Source organism: Hyla sarda, chromosome 2 (assembly GCF_029499605.1).
Source record: "Hyla sarda isolate aHylSar1 chromosome 2, aHylSar1.hap1, whole genome shotgun sequence".
NCBI lineage: Eukaryota > Metazoa > Chordata > Amphibia > Anura > Hylidae > Hyla > Hyla sarda.
Genome location: NC_079190.1, coordinates 80,464,500 through 80,478,216, shown reverse-complemented (window position 1 = coordinate 80,478,216; position 13,717 = coordinate 80,464,500). Strand labels below are relative to the sequence as shown.

Here is a 13,717-nt window from a genome sequence, read left to right as displayed (position 1 = left end):
ATATTTTGATAATTCGGACATTTACACAGGCAGTGATACCAAATATGTTTATTAAAAAAAAATGACGCTTTTTGGGGGTAAAATGGGAAAAACTGACAATTTTCATTTTTTATTGGGGGAGGGGATTTTTCACTTCAACTTTTTTTTTTACACTTTATATGTCCCTATAGGGGACTATCTATAGCAATCATTTGATTGCTAATACTGTTCACTGCTATGTATAGGACATAGCACTGATCAGTATTATCGGCTATCTCCTGCTCTGGTCTGCTCGATCTCAGACTAGAGCAGAAGACGCTGGGAGACGGACGGAGGCAGGTGAGGGGACTTCCGTCCGCCATTACAGATGATCAGATCGCCGCGGCAGCACTGTGGGCGATCCGATCATCTCTTTTAACATGCGCATTGCCGCGGATGCCGTGATCTGTACTGATCATGGCATCTGAGGGGTTGCTCGCGGATGTCTGCTATTATCGGAGGGTCCCTGGCTGCTGATAGCAGCCGGAACCTCCTGTGTATGACGCAAGCACTGCTCCGATGCTCGCGGTCATACACAGGACGTAAATGTACGTCCGGGCGCGCAAAATACCACCAAGCCAGGACGTACATTTACGTCCGTGGTCTTTAAGGGGTAAAAAAAAAAAACAACAATAGAAAAAATTAAAAAACAACAGAACATACAGTGCCACACCTGTCTTTAGGTTGTGTGTGGTATTGCAGCTATGTTTCAATAAAGTGAATGGAGCCAAGTTGTAATACCACACAAAACCTAAGGACAGGTGTGGGTGCTGTTCTTGGAAGAAATTAGCAGTTTTTTTTATTCCTGGATAACCCCTTTTATATTATTTTTATGGATATAAACCCTGTCTAGCTTATACAACTTTTTAAACCCTCCAGACATCTCCTGATTTAAGGACTTTTACAAGGGGCGATTATTAAGTGAATGAGCTTTCAGAGGAACAATGTTTTCCAATAACTGGCCTGTCTAAAAGGGCTAGCGATCAGCCATTAAATGAGAAAATGTTAGTCAGCTGCCGCGTCATGCGGGGACGGAATGCCCCCTTTCCTGTATATTGCCGCGGCCCCGTACAGGCGATCACAGGGGACTCCAGCGCTTGGACCCCCTACGATCTAAAACTTATCCCCTATGCTTCGGATAGGGGATAAAGTTCAGAGCACTACAGATCTCCTTTAAGTAACAGGATCTGACAAAATTAAAGGAGTACTCCACTGCCCCAGTGTTCGGAACATTTTGTTCCAAACACTTGGAGCGGGTGGTTGTGGTCGTGACGTCACGCCCCCCTCAATGCAAGTCTATGGGAGGGGGCGTGATGGATGCTGCACAGAGATTGCGGGGGTCCCTGCAGTCTAGAGGCGGAGTACCCCTTTAGGGTGCGTTCACACTGAGTAATTCAAGAGGAATTTACTCGAGTAATTCCTCTTGAATTCTCCGCTTGAAATTAATGCACATCTCCTTTGCCCATTGACTTTAATGTTTTTCCACTGTCCTGTTCACACATCGGAAATTCTGCTAGCGGAATTCCGAGGCTGAATTCCTTTCCGCTTGAAGAGCATGTTCATTCTTCAAGCGTAATCTGCTAGTAGAAATCAATAGAAGTCAATAGTAAAAAACAATTCCGCCCGACATTGTTTTTTGCACGGAATCTGTGCGGAATTTGCGCAGAAATGGCTGAAAAACCCTTCAATTCTTTTTCCCCCATTTCCGCACGCAATTCTGCATGCAAATTCGGCGCAAATAGAAAATTCTTTTTTCCGCACGTAAATTTTTCAGCGTCAATTCCTCTTGATTTGCTCAATGTGAACGCACCCTTAAACAGAAGGTAAGCATCCTTTATAGCTGCTGACTGACAGGGCAACAAGCAAAAGTGTACTCTGTCCGAAATCTAGAAATAACCAAATAGGAGCTTGGTAACCCTGACTGCCATACTGGGATTAGACAGCAGAATCTCATTATGTAAAGCTAAAAGCATATGGGCAGGGCCCCTCGTAAATATCTGTGACTCTTCTCCGGAAGTGCCTTGCATGTGCTGTGTATTTCGGCATGTAGGTTCTAAATTATCCTATGAATTGGATTAGGTGTCAGACCGCTGGAAACTGCGTTCCTGTCACTATGCTAGATTCACCGAGGGCAGAATAATAGTAGTGACAGACTCCCTTTAACTTCCATAGAAATAAAGAAATTGTTGGCTGTTGGATTTATCACCTTGCAGTTTCTCGAAATAACCCCCCTATATTATAAAGGCTCCCACATTACCTCTGCTTCTACAAGACGGCTGATAATTGTATCAAGGGTTTCATGCTGGTAACACTTAAGAACCCCCTCAAAGTAGTGAGAACGATGTCCAAGAGCCTTGGTCACTGTGATATCCAGGTTGTTGTAAGTTTTCTCAGCCGCTAGATTCTAAGAAGAGATAAAAGTAAATGTCATTGTATCTGAATCCGGAAGAAAATAGCCAAGGCAATAAATAAAAGGCAATAAATAAAAAGGTACAATAAAAAGGTACTTACAATGACATCAAACTTGGAATAGATATCCACTACCCGACCTGCAGAGACATAACCAAGAACTGCAGTCACGAATAGGATAAAAGAAAACTACCGTAATACATTGCATTGTAAAGATACTTTTTTGTAAACACAGTTAGCAAAAATACACAATGTTCTAGAAGGATATTTATCATTCTTTTCAAGCATATGGCTTTTATATGACAATTATTTTTACTTACTTTTGCTTACATGTGACCTATTTATTAAATAGTCACACGACCTTGATAAATAAATCGCACGTAAGCAAAACCCGGGAAACCCGCTTACAAAAGCATTTTTTAAAGCAGAAAAGTTTTCCCTTATGTTAATAGCCGAAATTCTTTATCTACCCTTTATTACCAGTAGCGTTGCTAGAGAATGACGGGTAGGGGAGGGCATACCACATTGGGTGACACCCTGACTGGCACTAAATAGCTGCGCTCCAACTATCCCCCAACAACCCATCCACCCTCGTCAGAAATGAAAAAATATTAAAAACATACTATGCCGCACCATGAATATCTGTACTCTGGAGGCTTTTTTGTTTAGTTTTGAGCCCGCATTATGTGACGTTGGTGGGTGAAGTCTTGCGTCGCTGCGCTGAAGCCGGAGTTTATGTCAGGAAGGAAGACAGCGCAGCATCAACAGGCACATAAACAATAGTGAAGCCACAAAGAAAAAAAGGCTCGGTACGTTACCCACCCCAAAATGTGCATGAAGCTGTATTACTATGGATGTTTCTTTTTTTTAAGGAAAAATTTTAGTGCCACATATGGGTTATTTATGTAGTCTGTAAAAATTCTTTCACAATTATTTTGTGCCTTATTCTATTTTAACACAACATTAATTTTAAAATTTAGAGGGTACGCCAGCATGTACGTGTCCTAAAATTAACAAGGTGTGCAGTGTGTATTTTCAAACCTAAAACTAATAGAGTTATTAGTTATATAATGATATTTTTTCTATAAAATTTACAATAATGTAGTAGCTTCATTTACATTAAAGGGGTACTCCAGTACTTTAAAAGTTAACTCCTGAGAATAAGTGCTTGATTGCGGAGGGTTCGACCACTGGGACTCAGTACAGTCTTCAAAAACAGGAGCCCTGGCTCTCCCCTGCATGTGCTCCATGCACTGTCTATGGGATTGCCAGAGATACACAAGTACATGTATCTCCGATGCGCCAATAGACAGTGCAGGGAGCGTGTCCTGAGCTCACCGCCAACTTCATTTTCTGTGGGTCAGACACAAATTGTGGTCACATAACCCGGTTACAGTAAACACAAGTATGCAGCTGTGCTGCAATAAAACATATGTTGAGGTATGTCAAATGATGGTGGGTGTGCATGATATGGGGGTAAAATAAAACCCGGGGGTTGGATTTATCAAAACCTGTCCACAGGAAATGTTGCTGAGTTGCTCATAGCCACCAATCAGATCGCTTCTTTCATTTCTCACAGGCCTTTTCAAAAATGAAAGAAGTGATCTGATTGGTTGCTATGGGCAACTCGGAAACTTTTCCTCAGGACAGGTTTTGATAAATCCCCCCCAGGATTGCTTCTTTAAAACGAACATCAATTGTATGCGTGGTATAGTGAATAGGTCTTGAAGATCCTCCTCTATTATTACCTCCATGTACAATCTGTTTTAGCCTGTTGCTAAATATATATTTAACATGCAACTCCACCCAAAAAGAGTTGTTGTTGACTTGTGAAGTGTTTCATGAATGATTGTGGGAAGACTATTGCGTAACCTTTATTATATTGTGCAGCTGTATTACTTAGAATACACTTTCCAACACTGATACTAATAAAATGAGGTTTTCGATAGTTGCTGCTGTGTTGTTGGAGGAGATTGATATATATATATATATAAAAACATATGTAAACTGAGGGCCCTACCTATTACACAGCTGTCAGCTCTCTCATATGAATGTTGATTTTAATGTGTCCTTTTACATCTAAATAACTGCTATAATGCACACCATTCTGACTCACTGTAAAGATAACAGCCCGGGGTAAAGGCACAAACTATTTACATTTAATTATAAAACTACTGTTTATAGATGGATAATATTGATCAGTACATGCTTTTACAGATAATAAAACACGTGGATTTAAACTGTAATGTGTTCTTAGCACACATATACTTCATTGTTTTTTTTTGGCATATAGGGTCTGCATCCATGACTGCCAGGAGGGAACTAGCTGACATCATTTGGCTACCCTGACATACCACTCCGGGTGAAGGACTGTATCACTGGGTCTGAGTGAGTGGTCCTTATCGGACCTTATATCATTTTTTAGCTGGCAGCAATTACTTACCAGCTTTATCATATTTGGTTATTGTTTCCTACTGTTTATATCCCCTGATGAACCCCGTATTGCTCCACTTTATCTGTTTTGGAGGGGGTGAAACGCGTCGGAGTGATTACTTCTTCCTAGTGTTTAATTGCACAGACTGCATTGTGTAGGATAACACTATTTTGGTATTGTAACCCCATTGATTTGTATTGGCTCTCCATCCATCGGACCTGTACTTTATGTAAATTTGTATTTGTTTCTTGAGGACTACTTATCCTATTATTAAATATTATTAAAGTTTAAGTTTTAATTGAGCTAACTATTCTACTTCTGTGAACTACTACCCCAGGCCACCAGCGCCAATGAATAAAATGAACTGAATGTAACCCTTCCCTTTTTTCCTTAATCTACATCTTCTCCCATTCCCTTGTTTTTTTATAACTGTGATAGTACAGGGGGACTATGCCAGATATAGAAATCAGACTTATTCAAAAAAACTGGACTAATAGCATTGACATTAACATTTTGCGCTTCCATGGCAGGAACCCGGTGAGGAAGCTTAAAACAGCTTGACAATGTGTCTGTTCCGGACCCTATTCAATCCAATAACCTGAATGGAGTAACCAAGTGACTTCAGGCCTGGACAGAACACTATTTCCATTAAAAAATGGATTTGGTCGGAAAAAGACAAGGTGACTCCTTATAGCTCATTAGGTTGAATGGGGCACAGGTACATCAGCAGGCGCTTTTGAGCCATATAGGTAGAGAAGTGTTTCCCAACCAGGGTGCCTCCAGCTGTGGCAAAACTACAACTCCCAGCATGCCCGGACAGCCTTTGGCTGTCCGGGCATGCTGGGAGTTGTAGTTTTGCCACAGCTGGAGGCACCCTGGTTGGGAAACACTGAGATAGAGCAATCGCTGCAGCCTTTCTATGTTCATCTATGCTTGTACTTGCAACTGCTGTACTGTTAGTAGTAGCGGTGCAAGGTACTGCAGTGCTGTCCCATTTACTTGAATGAAACAATGCTGTAGCCTCTCACATGAACTTTGCAATACATCATAGGGAAATGTTAAAGGGGTACACCGGTGAAAAAACTTTTTTTTTTTTTTTTTTTTTTTTTTTTATCAACTGGTGCCAGAAAGTTGAACAGATTTGTAAATTGCATCTATTAAAAAAAATCTTAATCCTTCCAGTACTTATTAGCTGCTGAATACTAAAAAAGAAATTATTTTCTTTTTGGAACACAGAGCTCTCTGCTGACATCTCTGTCCATTTTAAGAACTGTCCAGAGTAGAAGAAAATCCCCATAGCAAACATATGCTGCTCTGGACAGTTCCTAAAATGGACAGCGATGTCAGCAGAGAGCACTGTGCTCGTGATGTCAGCAGAGAGCTCTGTGTTCCAAAAAGAAAATAATTTCCTTTGTAGTATTCAGCAGCTAATAAGTACTGGAAGGATTAAGATTTTTTTTAAATAGAAGTAATTTACAAATCTGTTTAATTTTCTGGCACCAGTTGATTTAAAAAAAAAAGTTTTCCACTGGAGTACCCATTTAAATCCTTCTCGCCTTCTGGCATCTTGAAGTTCCCCTTTTCCTGCCTGCCGGAGATCTGTTACTGCTCTCAAACCTCTTCAGTCACCAAAAACAGTAAATGGTAGACAGAGAGGGGGGAGAGGGGAATGTAGCTGCAAGTTCAGTAAAGCACTATGAGGCTATGTTCATACAGAGGAATTTCCACAGGGAATTCTGCCAGAAATTCTGCTGGAGCAGAGTCCCATTGCTTTCAATGGGATTCTGCTGCACTGTGCACACAGCAGAATTTCTTTCTGTGTACTCTGGAATTGGGATTTCCGCCGCAGAAACAGCTTTCTTTTTTTTTTGTGTCTATTCTTTCTCCGTATTCCTCTCGGAAATGTATTGTGGTTTATATGACGGCGCATTTCCGAGCAGTCCTAGTGGCTGCCGGAATATTCAAATGTGCGGAATGTCTGCTCTTTTTTTTTCGTGTGGACATTCCCCACATTTTCGGCCAACATAGGCTGAGAGGGAAGGAGCTGATATAGGAAGGACAGAGAAAGAAAAACCATCCCAAACACAATTTCTAGCTAAATTATACCTGATGCAAATCTGAAGCTCGAGGAACAATTGTGATTTAATTTTTGTCACGATAAAGATTGAGGCTAAAAAAAAGATTTTATATTTACCGGAATCATCCACGACCGGCAAAGCAGAGACACGTCTTTGCACAAAAATACCCAAAGCAACATATACAGGAGTGTTGGGCTGAACCATAGCAATGTTATCATAGGTGCCGATCTTCAACTCCCTTAATGTCTGGGTCACAAAACTTGGTTTCTCCATTTCAGACATCTGTCGATAAAATCAGGAGGTGAAGAAGATGGTAATAAAAAAACGGAAAGGCTATAACTGATCAGGAAGGAACTGCACTCACAAATAACTTGAGGAATTTAAGAATACGTTTGTGTGTTAATATATAGAGGGTATTTCCTGAGTCTGGAGAAATGACTGGAAGACGATGAATACGGTTCTTTATCAGGGAGGAGACGGCGTCAAACAAGCTGTTGGGTAAAAGCATAATACGTATAAGTGTGCGCCGGAGCACTTAAAACATTATAATCTTATTAGGGGATCAAAGATTGGGGCTAAACGCCTCCTCACCTGGCACTGGGGGAAATGCTGACCAAAGGCTTGAATGAGTCTTGCAAATAAACCTCTGGAGAAAACAAACAATAGAATAATTCTAAAAACTCAGTTACAGGATTCTTTGCTCTGAACATCTAACCTTAATAAATAATCAGAACGGTCTCTTTATGGTAAAAGTCTTCTGCCAAATATTAACTCAGCACCGAACACTCACCTCTCCACGTCTCTATCTTATGCTCCTCCAGCTCATAAATCTGAACCTGATAACAGAGAACAAAGTATCAACTTAACTACTCATCAATACTGGGGATCTATAGAGTCACTCTCACTAAAGCGGTAAGTACTCTACAACACAACCACCATTTTACTACATGACAACCTTATTAGAGCACAATGCACAATGAAAGTTTTGTAGAGAATGGAGCAAATGATTACGTTGAGCAAAGTTTAGCTTGTCATGACAAAGGAAGATGGGAAGTCAATGGATGTGTGTGGCATGACTACTCCACAGAGCCACCTTAAAAGGGGACAATTTCATACAACCCCTAGCAGAGATTAAAGTCGAATTCTGCTGATGGTCTATTGGCAGGATACTTGTTCAAAACTTGCTCGAGACTACAACAATCATCCTGTGTAAGTCTATAGGACCTCTGGCAAATCCATATCCTGATCGCAGTAGTCTCGGGCAACAAAGCTGCTGGGAGATTTAAACAAGTATCCTGCCGCCAGACCATCAGAGTTACACTTTAGAAAGGTCACACAACTATTTTACTTTGTAGCAAATAAACGTAACAGATATGACACACAGCAGTTTAATAGTTGAGTCTTGCTCTGGCTTTATAAAACATACTATATTCGGGGTTTATAAATCTTATCCCCTATCCTTTGATGTATGCCACTGGAGACCCCCATTATCTCGGTGCAGCCCCCCGCATTCTGTGCCGGGCGCTGCCTCCGAGACAGGGACGTGACGGCCACGCCCCCAAGGGACATCACGCCCCCTCCATTCATGTCTATGGGAGGGGAGTGTAGTGTGACATCTCTAGGGGGAGTGGCTGTGACATCACATCCCAGTCTCAGAGGCAGTGCCCGGAACAGAATGTATAAAGGGCTGTATGAAGGCTAGTTTTTTGCACCAGGATCTGTAGTTTTTATTGGAACCATTTTTGTTTTGATGGGACTTTTTGAACACTTTTTATACATTTCTAGTATATGAAGTGACCAAAAATACACATTTCTGGAATTTGGTATATTTAACAATTACACCATTGACTGTGCGGTTTACTTAACATTATATTTTAATAGGTCAGACATTTATGCACACGGCAACACCACACGTTTATTTTAGTTGATATTTTATTTGAAAAATTGAAAAAGGGAGGTGATTCCAACTTTTATTAGGGAAGGGGCTTACGCACATTTATGAACTTTTTTTTTTCTTGTCCCCCATGCCATAGCACAGCATTGATCAGTGTTATGGGCACTCCCATTGCTACCTGCTGCCATGGTTTCTTGGAGCATTGGAGCACCAATCAGACAACGAGGAACAAGGTAAGAGCCCTCCTGCCGTACTATCAGCTGATTGGGACCCCGCGATTTTCTCACAGCCCCAATCAGCTCCATCAGTTGGGAACATAAATTATCACATTAAGATGCTGCAATCAACCTTGATGATGGTGATGGACGGCATTTGCTATGGGTACATAACTCGTAATGTCATTATGTTCCAGAAATGCATCTAGGTCCCTTTTTAACTATTTTATTGAGAGTTCCACAGTCTCACTGCTCTTACAGTAAGGAACCCACATGTGTGTTGGTGTAGAAACCTTCTTCCCTGCATATGTAGATGACCCCTTGTTATAGTCCTGGGTATAAATAGATCATGGGAGAGATCTCTGTAAGGCCCCCTGATATATTTATATATAGTTATTAGGCCTCGCCTAAGCCTTCTTTTTTCTAAAATAAATAACCCTAATTCTGATAATCTTTCTGAGTACTGTAGTCCTCCCATTCCCCATATTACCCTGGTTGCCCGTCTTTGAACCCTCTCCAGCTCCACTATATCTTTCTTGTACACTGGTGCCCAGTACTGTACACAGTATTCTATGTGTGGTCTGACTAGTGATTTGTACAGCAGTAGAATTATTTCCTTGTCGTGGGCCTCTATGCCCCTATTGATGCACCCCATGATTTTATTTGCCTTGGCAGCAGCTGCCCGACACTGGTCACTACAGCTAAATTCCGAAGTCCTTTCCCATCTCAGTCGTCACAAGTGATTTCCCACATAATCCCAGGCCGGATTTTTCCTCCCCACGAGCATAACCTTACATTTATCTGCGTTGAACATCATCTGCCACCTCTCAGCCCAAACCTCCAACTGACTTAAAGCATTCCACCCCCCCCCCCCAACCTTAAAAAAAAAAAAAGCCATGGGCTGTCATTGAATGCTGGGGGTTGCAGTTATAACTGACTACAACTCCCAGCATGTTGAAATATAATTGAAACGGAACCAATCACTAGCTTTTACCATATACAGTATAAATGTACATTATATATATATATATATATATATATATATATATATAATACTTGTCAATGTGTTATATATGGTAAAATCTTTATCCTCCCCATCCCCGGGGGACATTTATACAAAGCGATGACGTGTGCAGCCAATCACGTCGAGGGGGCGTCACTATGGCCGAAGCAAAGTGACCTGGTAAGTACAGCTCCCTGCCGAGGGGACTAGGGGATTACTTACGGGGCGGCCAGGGTGACTTTATACTATTATATCCTCACCATCCCTGGGGGCAAAAACATCCTCCGAGGATGGTTAGGATAAAGATTTCATCATATAAAACGTTACCAATAATTATATATGTTAAAATCTACTGCTTGGTTCCCTTTAAGTAAGGTCACAGAAAACTACAAGCCTGACAGTACAGAAGCATCCTTGTAGCTCTGTGAGTACTGCTGGAGATTGGGTGGTCTTAATTGTCTTTTTTCATCTGTTTGAGGGATGTTTTATAAAGCCAGAATGTTCAAACATGAGGAATACTGTGGGGATTCCATAATTATGGCCTGGCGATTGTATCATTTACAGAATGGAGAGACTATACAGATGATATGTGATGTAAGAGAAAACTTCTTGCACAAAGACCAAACTAAAAAAAAAGGTGTTACCAAAGCGTTCCTGGAGCGGGCAACTTACCATAGAAGACTTGTAGTATCGGTGAAGAATATTAATAAAGTCTGTGATGGTAAGCATACCTTTATTGGGAAATAAAATGCAATCAAGACCTGATATCAGAAATGGAAAGGATCGCTGCATTAGTCTGGAGACCTACCCACAAAACTCTGCTTCTTGCTATCCCACAAGGGTGCGGCTCTTACTCCATTACTGACCAGTGCAAAGAACGCCTTCTTAACCTGCAAGATATGATGAGACGGCACAAAGAATCACTCACAAACACCTAGCACAGGCGTCACCAAACTGAGGACCTCTAGATATTGAAAAACTACCCCCCAGCATGATGGGAATTGTAGTTTTGCAACAATTTGAGGACAACAGTTTGGAAGCCATTATTCTAGAACTGTGCTTCCCAACCAGGGTGCCTCCAGCAGTTACAAAACTACAACTCCCAGCATGCCCGGACAGCCAACGGCTGTCCGGGCATGCTGGGAGTTGTAGTTTTGCAATGGCTGGAGGCACTGTTCTTGAAGGTGGAAAAATCTTGGTAAATTTACTCACCTGTAGAGAGGTATCAAACACCACGAGCTTCGAGCTAATGGGAATAAGATCATAGCATTTGTGGTTCTTCATAAACCTTGTGTACACTTCACTGTCGGACTCTGAGGATCAATAAAAAAAAAGAAAAAGAAAAGAAGAGTTTAACCCCTTTCTAGATTCTTTCTAAAACATCAGTGGCTGTACAAGACACCAAACCTTCTTACCTTCTGAAGGGGACGCACATTTTCCTTCATCATTGTTCTGAATCACAGCAGATCCCTGAAATAAAGATAAGTAAATGTAAAGGAGGTCCATTTGGCATGCTCAGTGCCACCATTACACTAACTGGCTATACAATCAGTCTGTTCCAGGACAATATAGGGGGCAGCCCATTAAAGGGGTACTCCGGTGAAAACCTTTTTTCTTTTAAATCAACTGGTGGCAGAAAGTTAAACATATTTGTAAATTACTTCTATTAAAAAAATCTTAATCCTTCCAGTACTTATTAGCTGCTGAATGCTACAGAGAAAATTCCTTTCTTTTTGGAACACTGATGACATCTCTGTCCATTTTAGCAACCGTGCATAGCAGATGTATGCTAAGGGCAGCATGGTGGCTCAGTGGTTAGCACTGCTGCCTTGCAGTGCTGGGGACTTGGGTTCAAATCCCACTAAGGACAACAATAAATAAAGCGTTCTTATTATAATAACGTCAGCAGAGAGAACTGTGCTCGTGATGTCATCAGAGAGCATTCCAAAAAGAAAAGAATTTCCTCTGTAGTATTCAGCAGCTAATAAGTACAGGAAGGATTAAGATTTTTTTAATAGAAGTAATTTACAAATATGTTTAACTTTCTGCCACCAGTTGATTTAAAAGAAAAAAGGAAAAAGGAGTACCCATTTAAAGTGGGGTTGTTCGGGAGCAGAAAAAGTATTACCTGTTCTTCTCATTTCCACCCTCTGCAAGTCACCGAAGTATGACGAGAGGGGGGCAGGTGCCAGTCGCGATCATGGCATGTGGCGGCAAGATCCTTCAGCCATTGGAAATGGCGTGCAGGCGTGATTTCGCCCCCACACAAGATGATCATGATTGGCTCACTAAAGACCTTTTTGGCTCCCTTTAACCCTTCCGACAGTTTCTTTTTTCAAAGTCTAAAGCTGGCCATACACGTTAGCCATCCCACTAAATAGGATATGATGCTCCCAAGACGGGAAGAGAAAAATTAGGCTGTTGGATTCCAGCCCTTTTGTTCTCCGGGAGATAAGCTGCTGACCGAAACATAAATCGTAAGAAAGTAAATAGCCCTAAAAGGTGGGGCACAAACAAACGTACAAGGACATTACACTATTTGTACAGCTTATCTTCACTATTTATTTATTTTTTTACTTAATGTTCACCTCTAGCTAAAAATTATCTATGGTATTATGAAAGATTTCTTTATATACTTTTTTTTAAGTGGTTTTCTAAACAGAGTGACAGAAAATATTGCTGGGGCAGGTAAAAAAAATGCTTACACCCCCCCCCCGGTCCCACACAGCGCCTGCTGCGGCTCCTCTTTTCCGCCTGCTTCTTATACTAAAGGTCAGAGCAGGACCTGCCGGCTCAGCCAATTACTGGCCGCAGCAGTGTCCAGTCTCGGCCAATGGGGAAAGATTCATCAAAACCTGTGCAGAGGAAAAGTTGACCAGTTGTCTATAGAAATTAATCTTCCATTTTTCAGAGCATTTTTTTTTCCTCTCCACAGATTTTGATAAATCTTCCCCAGTGTATTGTTTTCTAATATTAAAATAAATGTATAAGAACACACAATACACTGGGGAAGACTCCCCTAACATAGCGAGCAGTGATCAGGACAGGAGATGACACTGCGGCCTTTGACATCATCCAGCCCCCCCCCCCCTCTCACCCCCTTTAGTTCTGTACTGGATGATGTAGAAGGCCGCAGTGGTCTTCAACCTGCCGACCTCCAGAGGTTTCAAAACTACAACTCCCAGCAAGCCCGGACAGCCGATGGCTGCCCGGGATTGCTGGGAGTTGTAGTTTTGAAACATCTGGAGGTCCGCAGGTTGAAGACCACTGAGGGCGGAGAGTTCACTCGAGTATAAGCCGAGGGGGCTGTTTTCAGCACGAAAAATCGTGCTGAAAAACTCGGCTTATACTCGAGTATATACGGTATTTGTAATAAGGTTATACTTCAAAATGATATTTTTTTTTTGGTATGAAAACATTTCTTCCTCTGTAATCCCCTTTAATATGTGCTTGAACCTTCTTTAGCCTTCAGACACAAGAAGTCATATGATCGCCTGTGTTGGCTGCAGTGGCCCAAGACACAGAGCTTAAAGGGGGACTCTGGAGATTTGTTTTTTCATATCAACTGGTGCTAGATAGTTATACAGATTTGCCAATGACCACTACTTAAAGCATTTAATCCTTCCAGTAGTTATAAGCTGCTGAATGCTCCAGAGGAAGTCCTGT

General features: G+C 41.5%; 1 protein-coding gene and 1 long non-coding RNA gene across 5 annotated transcripts in view; one reads left to right on the top strand and one right to left on the bottom strand.

The window, feature by feature from the left end:
* LOC130358671 (uncharacterized) overlaps positions 1-7,355 on the top strand; it is a 51,646-nt gene extending 44,291 nt beyond the window's left edge. For 2 of the 3 annotated variants that reach the window (XR_008889609.1, XR_008889608.1), the window contains exons 2-3: positions 4,721-4,815; positions 7,218-7,355. This is a non-coding gene — a long non-coding RNA (uncharacterized LOC130358671). Of the gene's footprint in view, positions 1-4,076; positions 4,127-4,720; positions 4,816-7,217 lie in introns of those variants that run through there. The other variant, XR_008889607.1, reaches the window with a different exon arrangement.
* The window catches only part of PRKAG1 (protein kinase AMP-activated non-catalytic subunit gamma 1), a 62,840-nt gene that overhangs the window by 1,964 nt on the left and 47,159 nt on the right, over positions 1-13,717 (bottom strand). For both annotated transcript variants that reach the window (XM_056562224.1, XM_056562225.1), the window contains exons 2-11: positions 11,467-11,521; positions 11,264-11,364; positions 10,860-10,941; positions 10,724-10,782; positions 7,730-7,775; positions 7,531-7,585; positions 7,304-7,430; positions 7,056-7,221; positions 2,530-2,567; positions 2,276-2,422 (exon numbers count right to left, since the gene is read on the bottom strand). In XM_056562224.1, the coding sequence (XP_056418199.1) occupies positions 2,276-2,422; positions 2,530-2,567; positions 7,056-7,221; positions 7,304-7,430; positions 7,531-7,585; positions 7,730-7,775; positions 10,724-10,782; positions 10,860-10,941; positions 11,264-11,364; positions 11,467-11,521 (876 nt within the window). The remainder of the gene's footprint in view (positions 1-2,275; positions 2,423-2,529; positions 2,568-7,055; positions 7,222-7,303; positions 7,431-7,530; positions 7,586-7,729; positions 7,776-10,723; positions 10,783-10,859; positions 10,942-11,263; positions 11,365-11,466; positions 11,522-13,717) is intronic.